The 21,548-nt window shown below is 38.8% G+C and overlaps 1 protein-coding gene across 1 annotated transcript in view; it reads right to left on the bottom strand.

The window, feature by feature from the left end:
- GATB (glutamyl-tRNA amidotransferase subunit B) overlaps nt 1-13,897 on the bottom strand; it is a gene marked incomplete at both ends in the record, with an annotated part of 41,462 nt that extends 27,565 nt beyond the window's left edge. Inside the window, 2 exons of the mRNA XM_079534221.1 lie at nt 12,028-12,178; nt 13,761-13,897. Of these exons, the coding sequence (XP_079390347.1) occupies nt 12,028-12,178; nt 13,761-13,897 (288 nt within the window). The remainder of the gene's footprint in view (nt 1-12,027; nt 12,179-13,760) is intronic.
- Nucleotides 13,898-21,548: the final 7,651 nt, after the last annotated feature.

Below are 21,548 nucleotides of genomic sequence, written 5' to 3' on the forward strand. Positions count from 1 at the left end.
TCATTCTAAGGCCTCGTGGCATAATACTATTCAGCTTTACCAATTAGAGAACTATACCCATCAGCTCTTTAACCAGAAATCACTAAGGCTCTACAAAGACTGAGGAGACTCAAACCACCATTGCATCAAAGTGCTGAACTCATGCTCAGTAACTTGCAGCATTTCCTGACCACAAAATGCTTGAGACTGATTCTAATTTGAGAACAAGACAAAACCCGAGCTCTAAACTGCAGTCCATTATAGCCTTGTGGCATGTTCTGCTGGCAGAGTTCAGACAATGATTACAACACAGCTATCATCTTTGATCACTTCCTCTTGAGTTTTTGCCTCAAGCAAGACAAAGCCTACCTTACACATTGTGCTAGGAGAATACAGTTCTGGGGTGGAAGGAATAACTCCCATATACTGACTGCTTACATGTGTAAGAAGCTTCCACACTACAAGCTAGTGAATCACTTCGGAGGCTCTGGGGAAGAACTGGCATAAAAATGCTAAAAATTATTTTCCATGTAGTATCACAGGTCACTTACATGCCTGCAAAGTATACCTTTCCCCAACGTATTGAATCACAGTAGCTTCATCACTGTAAACAGATCATTACTGATTCATTAGTATCACTTGGTGGTATTTCTTAATTGACTCATTTCTTGTGGTGATAGAAATCACTGCAAAATTCATCTTTCCTTCTGTGCCATATGGAGATGTTCTTCTCCTACTACATTTGACTAAAATAACTAATAAAAGATTAAAAAAAAAAATAAAAAATCAGATGACCCTCTAGCTCCTCAAGAATCAAAAGTTACCTAATACTGCTCCATATCTGAAGTGACTATCATTACTTATTCCAGTACTTGATGATCTATGCTGTGCATACTAGGAGAGTTGGCTAAGCAAACTACTGATTTCCTTCAAACTGATTGAGCTTCTTCAATAATCTTTAGTGATAAACATCAATTTAATAGGTAAACCTTCCCATACTAATGGCCTGAAGTCCCTCCAGCTTGTTTATCTGGTAAGCTGTCATTAAGCTGACAGCTTTGACTAGCACCAAAGATGTAAATTACTGGCTTGAACTGACAAGCTGCCAGTCAGATGCGCTAGCACAGTGGCTGGCCTTGAAAGGAAGCTGTGGAGCTCCTGGAATAGCTATGGACCAGAGAGCCTAGAAAGCCATCTTAAATATTCCTGGTCTTCTAGAACAGAAGCACATTTCCTTGGTATTTACTTCAAGAAGTTCCTGGGAGTTACCACAGTAGGAGGTGTACCTTGTTTGTACTGGCAACAAAAAAAACCAACCAACCTCAGCAATGGCATCTCAACAGCACCAATGCTTCCCTTATAGCTGTGCTACTCTGCTACAGCATCGTGGTAATGGAGAGTTGAAGGAACAAAAGAACAACTCAACTAAGATCTCAGTTGTTCTAATACTTGTACTTCTTTATATCCACTTCACAAGGACAAAGATTCTTTTTATAAATACATCTTTATTTGCAAGGTCAATTTAGTCATGGCCTTGGTTTTAAATACAAAACTGTTCAATAGTTCTACAAAACTATATATAATACCTTAAATGGGATAAATTCCAACCAAAAGCTAATTTTGAACAGTTCATTTTTCCATCAATAGCTTAGCAGCAGATGACTATTTACTCCTTATACTACTACATTTCAGAAAACTGCTTCCCTTTTAGATAAAGATGAAAGTTTTTATATTTTGTAAATTATTTTGACACTTTAAAAATTAAGATGCAGCTTTTTTGGTCTGTTTTGCTAATAAGTATAACATAAGATAGGTTAAAAAAGACAAAATAATCCACCTAGATCTCTTTCTTGAAAAAAGTTGATTTCTGCTCTCCCTTTCTTGAGGCAGCAGCACACCGGGACATGTGTTGCAGAACGAAGTATTTCTTGCACTAAATGCAATAAAGTCAACACATACCCCAGAAATGTAAAAAAAAAAAAAAAAAAAAAAAAATTAGATCCCAGGACATGCATTTTAATGAATTAGATTCTATGTTAATTCATTATCTTAAGACCTCCACTCCTACTTCTAAACATGAAGAAATCAGCATCCCATGATTACCTACAGGACTACTATCTCAGAAATAGGTAATTTTTGTTTCTTTTCACAAAAACAGCTGGAAGGAGGAAGTAGTGCTATGTACTTAACCAGCTCTCCACAGACCTGGTAATAATCTTTAGAAACCTGAGCAGATACATCTAATCATACTTTTCAGTACTCCTATTTCATATCAGTCTGAGTTTTATTTGCTTCCAATAATGGCAATATTCAGCATTATTATTCTTGCAGTTTTAAAAGTACCACCTTGCTCCAATGTATGCTTCTTTGAAGTGCATTAATAAGGTTAACTTCAAAATAAATCATTCTTTTATCTATGTAGTACAAACATAATGGCAACTCTTCAATCAGATACTGCAGTTGAGAACTTGAACATATAGTTCCTTCATGGCACCCTCCCCCACACACAGAAAGGCACAACTGTTTTGCAGCTATGCATGTACAGGATGTGTAGGACAATAACCAAGAGTTAACTCTTCTCCAAATAACCCATTTATTTCAATAGCGCCATTGGGAACCACACTCCACCCCCATAGGCATACAGTAACAACAAGCCAACTGCCATTTGTTTGGTCTTCAAAGAGCCTCAATATTCCAACAAATGAGGTTAAGTATAGGGAAGATTCAAAGGGAAGGCCAGCTTCAGTTAACAAGTCCTGCATTTCAGTCCACAGCATACTTCCAGCCTCAAGATAAGACTGTGTTCTCACCCCAAAGGAGAGGTGCAAGCAAGCAGGGGAGGAAGTAGCAGGCATCTGAAATGAGTATTTCAGACTAACAAAGATTTCAGAACAGGGAAAGAGAACAGAATGGCAACTGAGAAGTTGAAGCAGTACATAGAGTTAAATATACCTTAATACATTTGGTAACCTTATCTTTCTGCTGTCTCGTATCAAAGATATATGCTGCTATACAAAACGTATTATCCCTAACCTTGTCTGGTGGCAGAGTTGGCTTGCAGTGATGCAGCATACACTTACACATGGCATATCTCAAAAATAAGGAACTCTGACATCTTAGCAAGTGCTCAGATCTCAAACACATTACTTTTTGTGTATCCACAGAATAACAAGGCACATTCTCTTGAAGCTGAAGAGCTAGTTTGAGAGCTCATCCCACTAAGCTGAAAATAGGACAAACTATCTTCTAGTAGAGGTGATAACCAGAAAAATTCAGCAGCAATACTGAGAAATTATGAACTCCTGAGAGTAAGAAAAACAGAAAGGTGTCACCGAATTCAAGGCTATTTCAATACTGACTGCTGAGTTTCTCAACAACAGTCGCTAAAACCCACAGAAGGAAAATTCCATTCAGACTGCTGTGTTCTCAGAGGAAACAACCAATTTTCTGGGCTGGCAGTGAGGGATTCAATCCCATGGCACAGCTTTAAACCAGTAATTCTTGTGTTTATATTTCCATCATCTGTGGCTACAACCAAATAAACTTGTGTCATTAAGAACTGGTTCCAAGCAGAAGACACAACAAAGCACTGGAAATAGAATGGTTAATCAACTCCATAATCAAATACTGCATTTCTGTGGCATTCCCATTAACATCCCAGATCTATTCCTTATATATTTCCTACTTATAGCAGCATCTTCTGGGTATGCCACATGTGTTTTGTGACCAGTCAGAAGGATGGGTACTCTGTTGCACCAGCTGAAATGCAAACCAATGCCAAAGCCATGTGGGATTCAGTTAAACACAGGAGGAAGAGAAAACAATTCAGTGATTCTAGAGGTCAGTGGCTAAAACATAAGTTGCACAATGTGACCAAATTCAAATTCCAAGTTTTGACATGGAGTTTCTCAGACCTTTTTTCAAACAATGTGTTCCGCAAAAAAAAAAAAAAAAGTCTAACAGAGGCTTTTAAACACAAATGACATTTGCTACGCTCAGCATACCCAATGGTGCTTAACTTGTTAAATAGCGAAAACTCCAAGCACTTCAGACAGAACAGAATTTTAAGTGTCTAAAGCAGCTCCCTGCCCTGTTTATTCTTGCAGATTGCTCACTGCTCCTAGGTTTGTGGAGGGTAAGTTCCCTTGTCTCAGTTGCAACAGATTCTCAAGTTCAATATACATTGATTGTCATTCTCTGACTTGTCTGCTCTCTGCTCCTCATCACGATTTTTGCATTCACCAAAAACTCACAGCTCCTTACTATAATTCCTTCACCCCTTTTTCGTCCATTCTGTCTCCTGAAATGCACTTATTTACTCACCAGAAAGAGCACCCAGGAATACAACTTATAAATTAAGGGTAAAACAGAAGAGAACCAACACACACGAAGACAAGAATACACTAATTCAAGTTAATAATATGTCACACAACACAGCAAAACTTGCAAAAAGCTGTTAAAAAAGCAAACTAAAATTCTCTGTTTGAAGGCAAGTTTTTTGTTGCAATTATTTGTTAAAAGGCAAGAACAGCAGGACCAACAAAAAATGATTTCCTATGAATAAGTATACAACCTTGTTTTACCTAAGCAGTGATTTCAACCCTCTTGCCTCCAAGATTCCCTTCATCTTCTCCCCATTCCAAACATCCCAAACTCAATTACTGACATCTGTTCATGCACTTCCCGATACACTAACGAATGCTTCAACAGGCTCAAAATTTTTTTAGACAAATTTGGCTGATCCTGGCAATGAAAATGCATAACTAACATTTCTGTATAGAAAACAATGGTTGCAACGCTAAAATCCACATGTGTAATTGAATTCCAGTGGCAAGAGCCCATATATTCCTTCGAAAATAAAATAAATAAAAATAGCCATTCCATCTTTACAGCACCATGGTGGCTAATAAAGAGGAGAATACCAAGAAATAAATTAATTTTACCCTAGGAGCCAATTACTGCCTAATTGCACCAAGATAAGTTTCAAGCACAATACATAAAACTGACAGTTACGCAAGATTACACATGAGACAGCTAACCAAGATGAGAACAAAGACCCAGTCTACAATTACCTGACATCAAACACTGTTGGACAGTGTTTCCTAAATACCTTCTAATGAAAAAAAAAGTCTTCAAAGAAAAAAATTGATAAGAAGAACAAAGAAGCAAGACATCAGTTGGCAAAGTCAAAATGCTAAAAAAAAAATTCAATCATTGTTGCTACTGAAACCCTTAATAGAGCACTGTTCTCATACACATGTATACATATATACCTTGTGCTACGCTACACTAACTTGTATCCCCTCAAAGGGAACCACCTGGAAACAGCTTGAAAAGAAAGTGAGATAAAAATCTTAACAAAGCATATATAGTGAAGAAGCAATAGAAATTCCTCCCACTCCTGCCAAATCACCCACACTTCAAACTTCAGATAAATCCCTAGCACGTTGGGAAATATTACTGCAATAACCTAACATGCATTTCAGCAATAAGCTCAGAGTAACTTCAGAAAGAGGGGACATTGATCTGTCTAGTTGTCACGTAACAGCTGTGCTTCCACGTATCAGGGATGGCACAATCCCTGCAGCAGCAGAACAGTGCATAAGAAGGGAAACGCAATGTTGTAAACACCAATTCTACACTAAGTAGTAAAAAACAACTGCATAAAGGAGAAGGTAGAGCAAGAAAAAAAACACCACAGTAAGACATAAGTGAAAATGTACACATAACATCACCAATGCATTGACAGATCTACTGAAAGAGGTGACAGCAAGATGTTAGAGCCACCTCAGTGCAGTTCTAACTGACAAGTTTACATTAGCCGGGGGACTTGTTAAGTATAAACAGCAATGCCAACAAGAGCTAAAAGGAAGGGAGCTCAGTAGGTAGCAGTTTCTGAAATGTTAAGACAAAGCCCTACAGGAGTTGTTAGCCTTGACAAAAAGACTAAAATACCCAGAATTAATGCTGCAACTTCTCACAGATAAAGGAGACAGAGCAAGAAAAGAAAACTTTACAGGGCATTTCTTCAAAGCCTGCGAGAAGAGCCATAACAAACATCACCAAACATTCCAGAGCACAAGAGCAAAGACATTTCTAGAAAAATGGCACTTATTGCTAAGTGTGAAGGAAAGTCAATGCAAGCAAGTGCATTAACTGAGGAGGCGTAACATTTCTCAGACCCAAACTGAAGGAAACTAGTTCCATACATAACTAACCCAGGCAGTAAATGGTCCTGTGACAGAGAAGGAAATATAATGAGGAATACCCTTCAGGATAAACCAGCCCTGAAAGTCACCTGAAATAAGTTTCCTCATCTTTGAAAGGCTTCTCCAGACCAGTTCAACAGCACTGAACTGATTAATAGCTTGAAATTATATACGTAGGCTCTAATCCATCATGCACTCAGAAATTCAAGGGTCTATGAACTCCAAGGGCATTCTCAGGGTGCAAATCATCTGAAAGTCTGTTTCTCTCCTTGAGTTCCTTCTAAACTAAGTGGGATTTTCTTTCTAGAGGCCCAGTGGAACTAGCACTAACATTCTTTCAAGTCTAGCAAGCTGGGACTGTGTGAGCAACAAAAGGCTATGAACTGTGATGATACAATGCATGTGGCAAACCCAAATACTATCTGGAAAGAAAGGACTGCTGTAGATGAATTTCTCAGAAAACATCTCCCTCTGAGCAGTTATTATCCTTTCAGCGGAAAACATAGCAAGCAGTTATACTGAACCTCGACATCAGCAAATAGCTTAAAACAAGCATGCACTCACTTTTCCTTCAGGCACTATGATTCATTTACTAGTAAAGGAGAGTTGATGGGTACAGCAACTTAAGCACATGTGGTTTCAAAGAAAAGAAAAGGTAGATTATGACAGCTAAACCAACACGCATACAAAGATCTTAAGACTGTCCGATTCCTCAAGAAAGGTGTGCAATTAAAATGTAGTTAAAAGGAGAGCTAAGAAACAGTTTTTCAAAGCAAAGTATTACAAGAAGGGGTAAATTTATATGCATGCCAGCAGGAATGTCAAAACACTACTGAAGTCACAAGTTGGTAAAGCAGGTGCTGCAATCACCACATTTAACAGGCCCAGGGTTTCAGAGAACCTAGTTTCAAACGCTAACTATAAATTCTGGTCTGAAGTACCATTTCTGTTCTGATATAAATGGTGACAGAAACAACAAAATCCACAGAAATCATTCAAGTGCCTTCGAAAGCAAATTCATCAGGTAAAACCTGTATATTAATAACACGTAAAATTCATCACGAAGTTTGATAATCTATCACCCCAAGCTAGCTGTAAAAACACCAGGTATCTGTCACAGTGAAGGATGGACGCAGTCTCGACACAGAATAAGGTAACTAAAGCATCACCCTCCACATCCCCAAGCAGGTTATTACCCGTACCGAATTGGGCAGCAATTCGACAGCGCTGCACTGCAGGGTGGGGAAGACAATGGTGCAGTAACAGTGCTGCAGTGACAATCCCTAGCTGTGGAGAAGTCAGATTTTGGACTTCAGGTTGCCAGTAATACAATACCTGAACCAACAAGGACTAACAGCTATTCTAGTTTGACTTCCTTCCACAAAAAAAAAAGAAAATTATCTGGTTGCAGGAGTGTCATTATACAGCTGAGAGAAGATACAGTAGGGTGCAAAGGCATCCTTCCAGCACTCCTGGTGGAAAACTAAAAGAATTTAAAATGAGGATATGAAAATCTCAGTACAGGATAGCGGCTATGGGTAAGCTGTCAAATCCTAAAGGATGCCTAATCAAAAAAATGTCACTCCAAAAGTAACATCTATTTTTTCCCCCCCTGTGAAAACCACAACAGATTCAAAGAGCACAATGACACTATCTGACAGAGCAAATTCACAGCTAGAAAACACTATTTTTCAGCATAGTCACCATTAGCAACGCATTTTCACCAGTAATAAACAAGAGCCTGCATGCCACACTTGTAAAAATCCTCCTTGCTGACTGGAACACGGCTTGCCTTTCACATTGCTGTTGCCACTGCTGAAACACACCACTCACCCCCTCACCGTGCTCACCCCCACTATTTGGTCCCCAGAAACATTCAGCAAAGATTGATGACTCTCAATAGGTGCCAGTTATTCCATGGGGAGGAATTCAGTGGCGCACCTTTGCTTCATAAACACTCCCATGTCAGATGCCATTTTGTCAGACTGCCCCTTTGCATCTGTCACACAGCAACAACCTGTAATGGAATCCTGATGGGAAGGTTCAGCCCCTGCTGCTGTACCACCAGTATCCACTTCTGATGTCATGGGACAATGTGATAAAATAGGAGGCATTGTTTTCAGAAGAGCCCACTTACATATCCCAAAAATATCACCAATCTCAGGATAGCAGTCTTCACCACACATCTTAATCCATTATTATTCATGTGAACAATTTTTTTTTTCTTTATTATACACACATCTCAGCCATTTCCAAGTGTCACCAAAAATCACCTTGCAAATAGACAAGAGAATCTGTTCACACTACAAGGACAATGAAATTTAAATGCTCGAGGTGTCAATTGTTTGAAGACACTTAAGACTGCAGGGCTAACATTCAAATCTTATTACATTAAACCTGAGTTATGTAAATCCTAGATTATTTCTCAGTATATTTGCCTAGAACAAAGCAGGATCAAGCTTTCACTTCAATCATGAAGGACACAAACAAAATAAGCATCTTCTGCTCCGATGAGTATCAAAGACTAAGTACAGACAATAAAGATTTCAGCCTTTAGCTACCAGATCTATTACCTTATTTCTTAGGCTGAGCTGCAATTACCTTTTGGTCAGCTACCTCAAGAATGAGAATATCTGGATTCACTTTCTGTGAGCCCACTCATCTTTAGAAACCTTTCAGACATTCTCAGAATTAACACAAAGGATATATCAGAGTGGAAGCGAAGCCACCTTTCTGAATCCTCAGAAGGATTTCATATCAATCTACAGGTACATATAATGCATTACACACCACACCATGTCTTTAGCTTAATATAACAAGTTCCCTGAATACACCACAATAAGTTCATTGCCAAGTCCATCCACTTGGATTTTAAAAAAAGCCTTTCTTACATTTTTAGGGTTTATATTTTGTTCCAAAGAGAGGCAATCCTTACAGAAATTTCTGCAAGATGCTGTCTGGTCCAGGGGTGAGGGGTTCCATCACCACAGAGCACAATAATGAAGTCTGTAGAGTGGCATGGGATGTGCTTTCCGGTCTCACTATTTAATCAAAGCTTTGTCAGGTCATTTTTTCTGCCTTATGCCAAAAAGCAGTACACCTGCATAGCACTTCTTGCCTGTAGCTGTCTCTCAGAGGCACATTATGAAAGTGGCATAGCTGAATGTTCATGGCGCTAACACTGTTTTTTACGGTCCTCCTAAGGCCTTACTTGCAGCAGTAACATAAAATAAGTTGCACAACTGTACAACAAAAAAATGTAAAGCAGAAAGATGGAGAAAGGCTGAAACAACACCTATAGTCTCCCCTTTATGCAGCAAAAGATCCCTCCCATGCTCATTAGTGACCAAGAAATGTGTAACAAATAGAAAAGCTCCCTCTGCATCATTCTTTCTGGTCCCACTGCAAAGCAGAGTGACAGTACAGTTATCTATCAAAACTATATCACAGTCCCACGGTAAGTTTAAATCCCTCTGTCATAGAACTGTAAGTGTTGTTCTCAGTTTACAACAGCAGTTACTCTCTGCTACATTGTATTCTTCAGTTCCATTAAAACTCTGCTTTTTTTTTTTTCCCGTTTCTCAACAAAACAGAGTTGAAAGGCCAAATGCATACCTTCTAAAGACAGTTTAGAACATTTCAGATGTTGCTCCACTTCTATTTAATAAACACTTGGTTCCAGAACAAATCCCTTCTCCAACTTGTGTATAGCAAGTACAATGGTAAAAATTGAAGGTAAGACTACAGATGGTATTCTGTATCACACTGTAACATACTTTTGTAACATTCACTTTCAATCCTGTTTTCACTAGTACTACTACACAGAAAAAAAAAAAAAAAATCTTTCTTCTTGCATTGATAAAAGGAGCTGGTAGAAGCTAACACTGAATCACTACTTTTCAATTAACCTGGCTATCCTGCTTTAGCATCTCAGGTGCAGCTATCTTCTCTGCCAAAGCCTGCACATATTAATACATTCTCACAAAGGCTATACAAAGCCTCATTTGTAAAACACTAGCAGAGGAAAACAAGCCAAAAAAAACCACCTTTCCAACTTGGAGGAACAGAAATACTTACACAAAAGTGAAACTCTATATAAAAGCTCATTTTTGGTCTTCAAGAACAGATTTTCTACTTGACTGAAGACAAGCATCAGATAATTTAACAGCACTTCCACCACTTTCAGAATGCTAAGTTAGTCTGAAACAACTACATGATTACGAACTCCCTAACTTTGGCCTGCCTTCATATGAAAGGAATTCATCTTCCATGTTTCAAGTCTAACTAGAGGCTTTTGAAACCAAAAGATTTTGGAAGATTTCTATTCTCTCTGGGAAGTTTTCAAGATTTCCACACAGTTAGGTCTGAAACCGCTCCAGATTGGCATCAATTCCAGAGTCAAGTCCAAATTTTACCAGCACTGAACCTCCACTTCTTTAGGTTTCCATGCTTCTGCAAATACATAATGAGTATCAACTCATTTCTCTCTTTAAGGATCACAGGGCATGTATCAAGTCCCTAGAAATCCACCTATAATTCTCAATTTAATGATATTACTTAAAGCTTTGTATAACCAAAGAATATTAGGATATTATAATCACAAATTAAACAAGAGAGTTAGGCAAAGCAGACTGTGATAATAAGACAATAAATAGAAGGCTTACCCCTATCCTGGGCTCACACACAAAACACCAGCAGAGAAATCTCTTCTCCAGAGGAAATCCTTCCCCCCTGGTAGCCAGCTCTTAAATAGGTCTAGGAGGGGGGCAGCCAGGCTCCACCCCACTCCAGCAGCACAGCTGAATTGCCTTCACCTGTGCTCCTCTGGCTGACTCATGGCTCGCCTCAGGTGATCAATCAGAGGTTCAGGCCGTGACTCAGCACTTCCCATATAAGCTTTAATAGGTGAAGAAAAGCTTCCAAAAGATTTAAAAAAATACACTTGCAATGGGAATTCAACCTCCACAAATATACTTGGGGGAGTGTTCTTGCATAAAATAATTTGACCCTATTACAACGTCTTCATGTTTGTTGCACAATGCTCTGCCAAGTCTATTTGGTACTTATTTTCACTGTATAAGGTTTTACTTACTAAATATATATATATATTTATATTAAATCCCTAGGGTTCCCTGAGAATTGTAAGGAAGCACTGGCACAGGTACCACAAAAAAAACCAAACAGACCAAACGAAATTATAATTGAGCTGTGACTTCAAACAATTATTATGTTGTCCCTAATTAATTCTCAGTGCAAAATGCTAGCTAGCTATTCTGACTTGTTCACAACCTTTCACACAGATTTCTCTTCTTTTCCTAAAATTATGTCACACTGAAAATAGGAACAGTTGACACTTTACTAAACCAGAATATTTCTACTCTGGAAACCAAGGAATCTCAGAGTAAAACACTGCAAACAGGAAATGACAACTACAACAACATACATATGACAAAGTAGCATCAAATGGCCACTTTGAAGTCCAAGATGTCCTTCTCTCACAGGAATTTAGGTAACTCTCAAATTTAAAGAAAACCCTTTGCCTCACACTAATCAAATACACTCTGGTCTCAGAGAAATACTGGAATTCATTTAATATATCAAACAGACACATTTTTTTTCCTTTGCACAAGATACCAAATACTTATATTGATAATTAGGGAGTGAGTAGACTAAACAGAATCAAAATCAAGTATCTCAGATAATCAGACAGAACACATGAAAACATGTAAAAATAGTTCCACAGACTATATTTTTATATTAGGAAGAACAAAGTACTTCCAATGTACTCAAACTAAGCTGACATAAATTCTGATGAAAATCAAGCCAAAGCATAACTTACTGGCAAAGTTCCTGGTAAAGAAGCATCAAAGAATGATACCAAAGAATTAGGAGGTGCTGCAAACTGGACTCGGGAGCCAGAGAAAAGTTTTGAGTTGGAAGTGATCTGTGCATGAATTTCCAGACCCACAACCGGTGCCCATGGAGCAAGACTGAAAAGAAAAAAAAAATAAAAATCAAATGTGGTCAACATACAGATGACATTTAAAAAAAAAAACACCTAAAAAACAGTGTTGCAGTTGGTTTTTTTTTGTTGTTGTTTGGTGTTGGGGTTTTTTTTGTTGTTGTTGTTTTTTCTTTTACAAATATTTGAAATGCAATTTTAAAGAAATTGCAGTGTCTAACATAATGTAAAAAAAATTGCAAATAATACTGCAAACCCATCTATAGTGTGGTGGCAAAGGCTGTGTTGCAATACTGGAGACCAGACAATAATTCAAAACATGTAAAGACAGGACTGTATGGCAAAGCATGTTGATTATAAACAGAAGAGAATGCTGTAAGAAAGAAAATATAATGATCTGAAACTTTTGCCTTTGCCTTAGATGAGAAGTCTTACAGAAATTAATGAGGCAAACTTGCATGCTGAATGAACCCTAATTTGGTAACTCAGGAAAATTATGAAATCATCATAAATATCAATTACTTCTCATGTAGTCTGATAAATTTCCAACAGACAGGTGGCATAATAAATTATGTATTCTTTGTCAGCTAGTCATTTGCATGCTGGGAAAGGTAGCTCTCCAGAGCAGTGTTAGTAGCACATTAGCATAAACATTAGAAATCTGGTAATAGAGAAATCATCACTCCAACTAGAGAGCTACTGCTCTCTGAACATACTCTACAGAATCAAGCTTCTCTATATTATCTGGAAAGTAATTGCAATTCTCACATCCGTCACCTTTATATGGATAAGAGAAAAAGGGTCACCTTTACAGTATGAATTGCTTGACAGTTTCTGTAAGCAATTATCTGCCCTTGTACAAATGAAGTGGCACAAATTAATATTTCAGTGACGAAACAACCTTCCTACACGAAGATAGCTCAGCAACAAAAGTACCCAGATAGCTAGAGCAGATAAGCAAGCTATTGAAAAATATCAAACCGCCAAGGTACAGTGTTCCTTCCACAGGCAAACAGAAAACACCCACAGCATTTCGGTCTGCCTGCCCTCATACAGCCGAGCACAACCCTACAGCATCCCTGCAGCCATGCAGATGCCACCTGTATCTGCTTTAGGGAGATGGTAACAAAGGCTTAAGATTCAGATGCTTAAAGCACACAATATTACAATTCCTAACAAACACCTCGTTTTAGGGGGAAAAAAAAACAAAAAACAAAAAACAAACAAACAAAAAAACCTTAAAAGACATGGATCTATTTTCTTCTGGCCAATTTATCTCGGTATCCCGTTTCTTTGCAACACAACCCCACCACCGCACGGCATCTGAAAAATTACCAGAGCGCAGTCAGGCTCCACTCGGTTACAAAGATAAGCAGAGCTCTGGGCCTGCTCACCACACGCGAGGAACCCAGCGTTCGTTCACGCTGTATTTTTATCTACGTCGTTGAACAACCAACCCGAAGCAGCACATTCCTGCCAGCATCTACGTAACTTTATTTAAGTCATCGGTCGTGGAGAGAAATCCTGAACGCTGACAGAGCACACGAAAGCTTTCACATGCCAGGGAGAAGAAGCCCAGCGCCCCTCCCCGCGCTATCCGAGCACCGTACCCGCTCAGCCCCAACGGCACCGCCCCACCTCCGGCGTTGCACGCGACGGCCCGCCAAGGGCGGGAAACAGAGCAAGACCCCCCGCGGCCGCGCTGCAACGCTCGGCGCCAAACCCCACCGCAGCCTCCCGCCGCCATTTTGCTTTGCAAAACGCTGAGAGGTCACCGCAGCACCCCCTGGGAAATGTAGTCCAGCGCGCGGAATGGCCGCGCGCAGCGGCGGGAAGGAAAACTCCAATTCCCGACAGAACCCTCGCCTTGGCTTCCTACCTAAGCCTGCTGTTGAGGGAGGAGCGAGCTGCACGCGCACGCTCCACCTCACGAGGAGGGGAGTGAGAAAGCAAGAGATTCTGATGAGCGAGGCGTTTATCCCTCAGTTCGGCTGACCCGGCGCCTAATTAGCAGGCAGGTGCGGGCCTGGCTCCTGGGCCAATTCTCTCCCTTATTTCTGCACAGGTGGTGCCCTTTGTGCCCGAGTAAGTGGCGCTGTCGGTGCGAGACACTGTTTCAGTGCAGTCTGAGGAGGTCTCGAGAGCCTTGAATCCACAGGTCCTTAGCGTAGCTTGAGAAAATTAACGGTCGACCTAGAAGTGCTGGCACAAGAGACACTGGTTACTTTTCTGCCTTCGTCTGAGCTTTTGTTTTAATAAGTCTCTCACTCAGGGTCTCCCAAGGGTTGCATATTCTTTTGTTTCGGTGTCTGATACAAAGCCAGCTGATGTTTTATGAGTGGTATTTTGCAAATCTTGGGCATCAGACATCACCTGCTGTTGCCTGACATGTTGCTCGTATGGTGCCATTTGGTTGCAGTCTTGTATGCAGAGCAGTGGGATCTCATCCCTTCCAGGCGTGAGGATGTTACTGCCTCACGAAATGTGGCAATAAAGATCACCGTCCAGGGCGTATGCTAGCATTCTAGATGCTGTTTATGCAGCTACATCTAGCAGATGATAGAATTAATAACCTTCTGTCCTAAACCACAGGCCTGTGGAGCTTGAATGGAAACGTACATTAGCTGTTGCTTGCATCGTGTTTGCTCTATGTCAGATGCTGCTAATAGAAGCTAATCTGTCATAAACATATGAGTAGGACTGATTTCTTCCAGCAGAGGACAGTGGTGCACATAAGCACTTGACATTATCTTGCACACTTCATAACCTCTCCTCTTCATAATGACTCTTCTCTAGCTTGAATGTGAGATGCTAAGGGGTTCAGAATAATGTGGAATATATAATTTATCCAACTAAAAAAACGTTTTGCAACAGTTGTTCCATGTTCATTTTCTAAAATACTCATATTTTAAATGAGTAGAATTAGCAGAAGGTTCTTTTACGAGAACAAGTTGGGAGACACCTTCAGCAGATGCAAATCTGCAGTTACTTGCACAGTATAGTTCAGGAATTTCAATTTGTTGCTTTTCCTTGGTGAAAATTCTTCATCAATCTCAAAGTCTGACCAAGACAAAATTCCTTTGCTGTAAAAAAAAAAAAAAAACTGGCCCCAGGTGGTCTTGGACACATTATGAAGAATGAAAGAAGATTGGTGTGCTTCTTTTCCTTATCTCTTATCGTGGAGCTCCCTGCATATGAGACACCCTAACATTATCCCTACGTAGCGGTCTTTAAGCCAAGAGAATGGGTAAGATTTTTTAATAATTTTGATACAAGGACAACCTCGTTGTCTTTTAGACTTAGCCCTATGCTTATGCAACGTGTTGTGAATAAGACGATTTCAGATTGAAGCCTTATTATGTGATTGTTATTTATGCAACAACAAATGCGTTCTTCAACAGTTGTCTTCCATAAACTCTGCATTTAATAATTATTTGAAATTTTGAAGGCACTGGCAGATTGCTTCAGCTCACCAATGAGTTTGTACTAGTGGAAAAAACTGCTAGTTTTGGATTATTTTACTTTCTTTAAGCCTGTTATCTTGATGTACTAGAAGATTTCATAAATGAGTTAAAACCTTATGTATATTAAAATTATTTACTTGAAGCCTTACTCTGCTCTGATTGCAGAGATTTCTGCCCTTTAAAAGGCAGTAGAATGCACAATGTTGAAATGTGCTTCCCACATCCCAAATTGTTCTGGAACTTTTAACTGCATGGCTGTTTTCTTTCTTGAAGAAAATTGTGAAGTGCCATTGTTTGTGATTTAAATTGCCTCCGTGCTATTTTAATACCCTACCTAGAAAAAAAATCCATTAAAAATCCCTTTTCCTTCAAAGCCCTATGCCACTGATAAAGCAAGTCATAAATGAAAGCTCACGCATTCTTATATGGAAAGTTGATCAATCACAAACAGGTAATAATTGCCTTTCCCAACAGCTTACTTTGAGTTTGAAAGTATTTCTTTCTTTGAGTTTGAAAAATTTGTTCCTTATGTACCCTGAGCTGCAGCTTCTACTTAGCATGAGTGTTTAGAGATCATGCTGTGGCACTGCATAAAGATTTGTACAAGGACAGTTCAGTACCGTGTAGGTCCAGGGGACACTTTGCTCTGAGTCTGAATTTCTTATTACTGTATAAATTTAACCAATGCCTGAGAAGAAATTGGAATTTTGTAGAGGACAAAACTCAACAGCTTATCATTTTAGACATAAACATACAGTCTGTCCCACTTATTTGAAAGAAGATCTCTCTGAATTTCAGTTTACAGGGTCTGAACTCTAAGTACTGCGTTCTTGCAAGCCATATTTAACATGCATGCTTGATCCTTTTGCAGATTGTGAGATCTCCTTTGGGGATAGCAGGGAGTGGAATATTCAGTCTCGAGTTTGTTAAATACTCCACAGGCTGCCTGCTGTGTTTTATTTCAGCACATGAAATAAGTAACAGGCAGAAACATTTTAGATTTTGAAGTAGGGGGCATGCCTTTTGGGGGGATATATCTGTAATCTGCCAAATAACCAGACATTGTCTTACGGGGAACAGTAAGAAAAAAGATTGTTGAGTTTGGGAGCAAGTGTGGCAAGGGATGGTTTCAAACTGTTAAGCCATTAACATCACCTGTGTTCCTTGGATTTTTTTTTTTTTTGGCAGCTGTTAACTAATCATGTCAGTGATTTTCAGTCAGAACTTTTGGTTCACTTTTTTCATCTACAAATAGCAGGGGATGCTAAATTAAAAAAAAAAATAACAAAAAACACAGATAGGAAAAGGGTATTTCTGTTGAATGTGGGAGCCACTGTTCAAGGAGCCAATGCAACTGCTTTGCCTGGTCTAATGACCATGCACATGCATGCATGCATTTTGTGATATATATGATACAAAGGAACTCAGGTTTTGAGGGGCCTTTAGTCAAAGCATGCTTTGAAAGTCTTTGAAGTCTGCTAATAAAAATTGATGTTAAATAGGGTGATTTTATTGAAGTATCAGTACTTGTAAATTAAAAATAACATTTAGATATGTTTAGATATGTTTATACAATTTCTTATACAGTTACAGAAGTAAAAAAAAAAAACAACATGGAAGATACTAACAGCAGAAGGTAAATTCATTATTCTTTAGAGGTTTATGATAAGAAACAAAATATTTATACAAATATATGTATATCTTTGGTTCAGTGATCAGAAGTTGTTATATTATAGCTCCCTTGTACTGATTTTCACTTCATTTGTCTTGCCTGCGAGTGCTGCAATGAGCAATTGGCTGCACCTGTGGTTTGAATCAGATGTTGGCAATCAGGTAATCAGTGCTTTGGTACATAAAGTGGTCCCCCCAGCTGAGAACTGGGAGTTGGTTTTAGGCTGGTCTTGTTGTTCATAAGCTTTGCAGCTAATGTCCTAAGAGTAAGGAAAGCGGTTGTTTCTGAGTGTTCTGTTTTACTAACTGTGTTTTGTGGTGAGTACTGCTGATAATTCTATTGTCAATTTTTTTTTTTTTTTTTTTTTTCCAGTATGAAATTCTGCTGTTGTAGGCCTAATAGTTTTTTTTTTTTTTTTTCTGGTGTATCTCTGCTGGACTGGGTTTTCTTGATGAAGTTTTTAGGAATTTATGTTATGTGTCTGTGGTACTTCTATTATGATTTCCAGTAGCTGGGCATTTATTTTCTTTAGTTAGAAACATATGGCTTTTTTGTTAGGTGATTACATGTTTTGGCTTGGGTGTGTTACAATGCACAGCATATTTTATATGTTTGTGTTGTAATCTAGGAATTATATTGGTCTTATATTGGGTGTAGTTCTGTTAATAAAGAATATTTTATTGCTGGTAATTTTGTGGGTTTTTTCTTTTTTTATACTATGTCTTTAATGCAGGGGGAACTGTAATTAAAAACAGCTGAGCCTGGGCAAAAGTGTTCAACTGGAAGTTCATAAATGTATTGCATATATTTTATGTACTGTTTGGGATGGGGATTATAAAAGAAAACTATATTGAAGTTGATTTTCACCCAACTAGCATGTTCTTAACCATTTAGCATCTACTTGTAATTGCAAGCCTTTTAAAAATATTTCCTAAAACTTTGTTTTCACTCTGTCCTTCCTTACTTTTACTGAGTAGAGAAAAAGCATACAGATGTAAAAAGCAAACTTATTTGTGTTCTATTATTTTTTTTTCCACTGTATTGTATATTCTGTTACTTCTCTGTTTGCATTTTTCAACTTGATGTTTTAGAGTAAACTGTTATAAGTGAAGCCTGTTACTTCCCAAACTAGGTGCAATAACTTGTTTCAGACTATGTGTGACTGTCTGTGTATGGTTGGAGATATGTTATTTCCATAGTATGTGGTTTTACATAACCTGTACTAGAACAATTACTTCCTTCCTTAACCTCGGAATGAGGAAAGAAGTTCAATCCTACTGTACCAAGGCTAAGTCCTGACCCATTGTTTCTGAAGGTAGCCTGACAGTCTTGCAGCTTGTTAGAAGTATTTACTTTTAGGTGAGCTATAGCTTCCAAAATGCATTTTAGATGTGTGTTCTGGTATCCTTTCAAGTTACTCACGGCTTCAGTTTCAAGTACTCATTTGTACAATCCCAGCTGACAGCCCCACCCCAGGAAAAAGTAGACAGGATGATCTATGTTAAGTTAGTTAAAGAACAAAGATTGCACACCAACAGTCAAATGAGGAATGGGTGTTTAAGTATGTTCACTGACTAAGAAATAATATTAATAGTCAACAACACCTGCAGTTGCTATTGACTTTCTCTTTATTGAGAAAAGGGAAATAACTGTTTGAAAGAGAACTGAATGCTTGGAGAAGCCAGTTATAATTTCAGACTTGTCGTCGTTATTTTTTAATCAGAAAATGGAAGGGTGACCTCAAATATTGCTTTTCAGAGACAGGCTGCTTTAAAATGCAGGATTATTTGTAAATTGAAGCCAACTGGATGAGCTTGTACTAAAAAATAAAATGATCTCCCAGAGCTTTAGCACAGTGCTGTGAGAGTCTGCCTGGACGGTTCTTGGCACTAAGAACTGCTTTTAATTGTCTGAGCAATAGGGATGTGAATTAAAACTTTTCACCAGGTAGGACTTAGTGATCTACTTCTCCCATGCTGTTATTGCAATAATGTAAGTGAAGGAAAAAGAAGAAAAACATTGCAGGTAGTTTTTCAAAAGCCTTGCATAAAGTTCCAGAGTCTGAAGTGAGGCAGACGTGGCTCACCTTTATGCCATGCAATAACACCAACAGTAGTTCCGCTCTTTTAGGGTTGATTTTCAAGAAGTGATTCAGTCACTTATTTTCAAGATGCTCTGTGTTCCTTTTCTTTCAGCTGTATACAGTGATATGTTGTTGTGCTTTGTCCAAGAGGGCTAAAAAAGAAAAATTCCAGGCTGAAGACCTTGCCCTGCTGGATATAATGCCAAAGTGCTTTGACAAAATAACTTCAGTATGTGCCTTCTTCCAACACTAATGCTGCCTCTTCATTTTCACAGAAACTACAACAGGTGCAAAGAGCACAGTAACTCTGACAGAACAAATTCTCAGCTACAAAACACTGTTCTATGTACAACATAGTACCTGCCATTAATTACGTGTTTTTATCAGTAATAAATGAGAGCCTGCATGCCATGTTTACGCAGATTAAAAAAAAAAAAAATGCATGGTATGGGTGATGTGCTGCTGCTGAACTTCATCACCCACTGCCTCTGTTTAGCCTCCGTAAATGTTCAGCCAGTGTTGGTGAATGTCAGTGGGTGCCAGTTATTCAACATGGAGGAGTTCAATGACACACCTTTGCTTTTTCAGCACTTTAGTGTCAGTTGCCATTTTGTCTGCCCCTCAGCTGCTGTCTGTCACATAACGACATGTGATGGAGTACTGGTGGGAAGGTGCAGCCTCTACTGCTGTATCCAACAGCTGTCTCTGCCTTTGTGGGTCAACATAATCAAATAGCAGGCACTGCTTTTAGAGCAACCCTCATAGTTGCATTTCTGTTCTCTGTTCCACTAGATGCTTGTAGCAGTTGAAACTATCTTGCTATGCCATGCCTTGTGCTCAGTGACTTTCTGATATTGAATTGAAAAGAAGTTTCACAACTTGAATAATTCTTGTCTGAACTTAACGTGTTCATGTATCGAAGCATTGATAGAAGAAATTAAGTAGTGCTATGTAGCAGATTAAAACCAAGAAAACTTTCATTTCTTTCCCCAAGAATTAAAGGCTCATAGGTTTCAAAACCTGGTCATGATTTCTTTGTGGACCTAGTAAGGATAGCTGTTTATGGCATTATCTGTCAGATTATATTTAGAGTCATATTGTGGCAGCTTGGGTTAATGAGTGCCTTGGGGTACCAAGAAGGGCAGGGCACACAGAAGCAGCTCTAACTTGTTTCCCTTCCTGGCTTGTTTGTTTTTTTTTTTTTTGCTTGTGTATCCAGTGTCCAGGGAGGTCTATTTCTGAAGTTGGGTCAGGTATTTACGCTTGTGTAGTTTGTTCTGACCTGGGGACACCATGTATTCATGCTGACTGGTTTAAATTGCTGCCTACCAGGGCTAGATCTGTTTTACATAGGCTGCAGACTGATCAGAAAGTGGTGAGAATGTTCTATCAGAATCGTCCTTAATTTCATTTTGAACTTGTGACCTGAATATTGGTGTGATAATTTGATTCCACTGAATGTTCTTGGGGTGGTGTTTTATATGTATTGCATTTAAGTGGGCCTGTCTTCCAAGTATTAGTGTGTTTTGTTTTTGTTTTTTTTTTTTTAAAGAAAAAGTGTTCAGTCTTGTGGCCAGCAACTGTAGTGTAGCCATATGCCAGTATGTAAAATGCATGAATGGCAGGGTATCTCTAGTAGTGTTATTCTCAAGGTATGGAAAATAATTAAGTGGTGGTGGTGTTTTTTCTTACATCATTTCAGATTTGTCCTTAAACTTAGTAATTCTCAGTGTGGGAACTTAAAATAACCTATTGGTCAGTATCTGCTGTTGAACTGAGGTGCTTTTGTTTCAGTAACTGATCAGTAAATTGCAGTCTGAAATCAGAATGTAAGATATTGTTTGCTTTGCGAGTTTTGCAGCAATGGCTCATTAAGCTTTAATAAATTGGGTGATCTTTGAAGTTTGTGTTTCCTCTATGCCTTGCCCAGTGTAACATAATGTACAAGGACTTCAGTACAAGCCAGCAGCCGCTCAGCTTAGTTTGACTCTGAGATGGCTGCTTCTACAGACTGCCTTAAAGCAGAACTGGAAAGGACTGTGAAAGTACTACTGAAATAGTTAGCTTGCATTAGGTAATTGATGTAATGTTTATACCCCAGAGCCTCTAGAGACTGACATGTCTAGGTCTCCTGTATTCATTTCTTTCCCTTTCACTTTTTCTTTACATGTATGGTATG

This window comes from Tetrao urogallus, assembly GCF_951394365.1.
Source record: "Tetrao urogallus genome assembly, chromosome: 4".
Lineage (NCBI taxonomy): Eukaryota > Metazoa > Chordata > Aves > Galliformes > Phasianidae > Tetrao > Tetrao urogallus.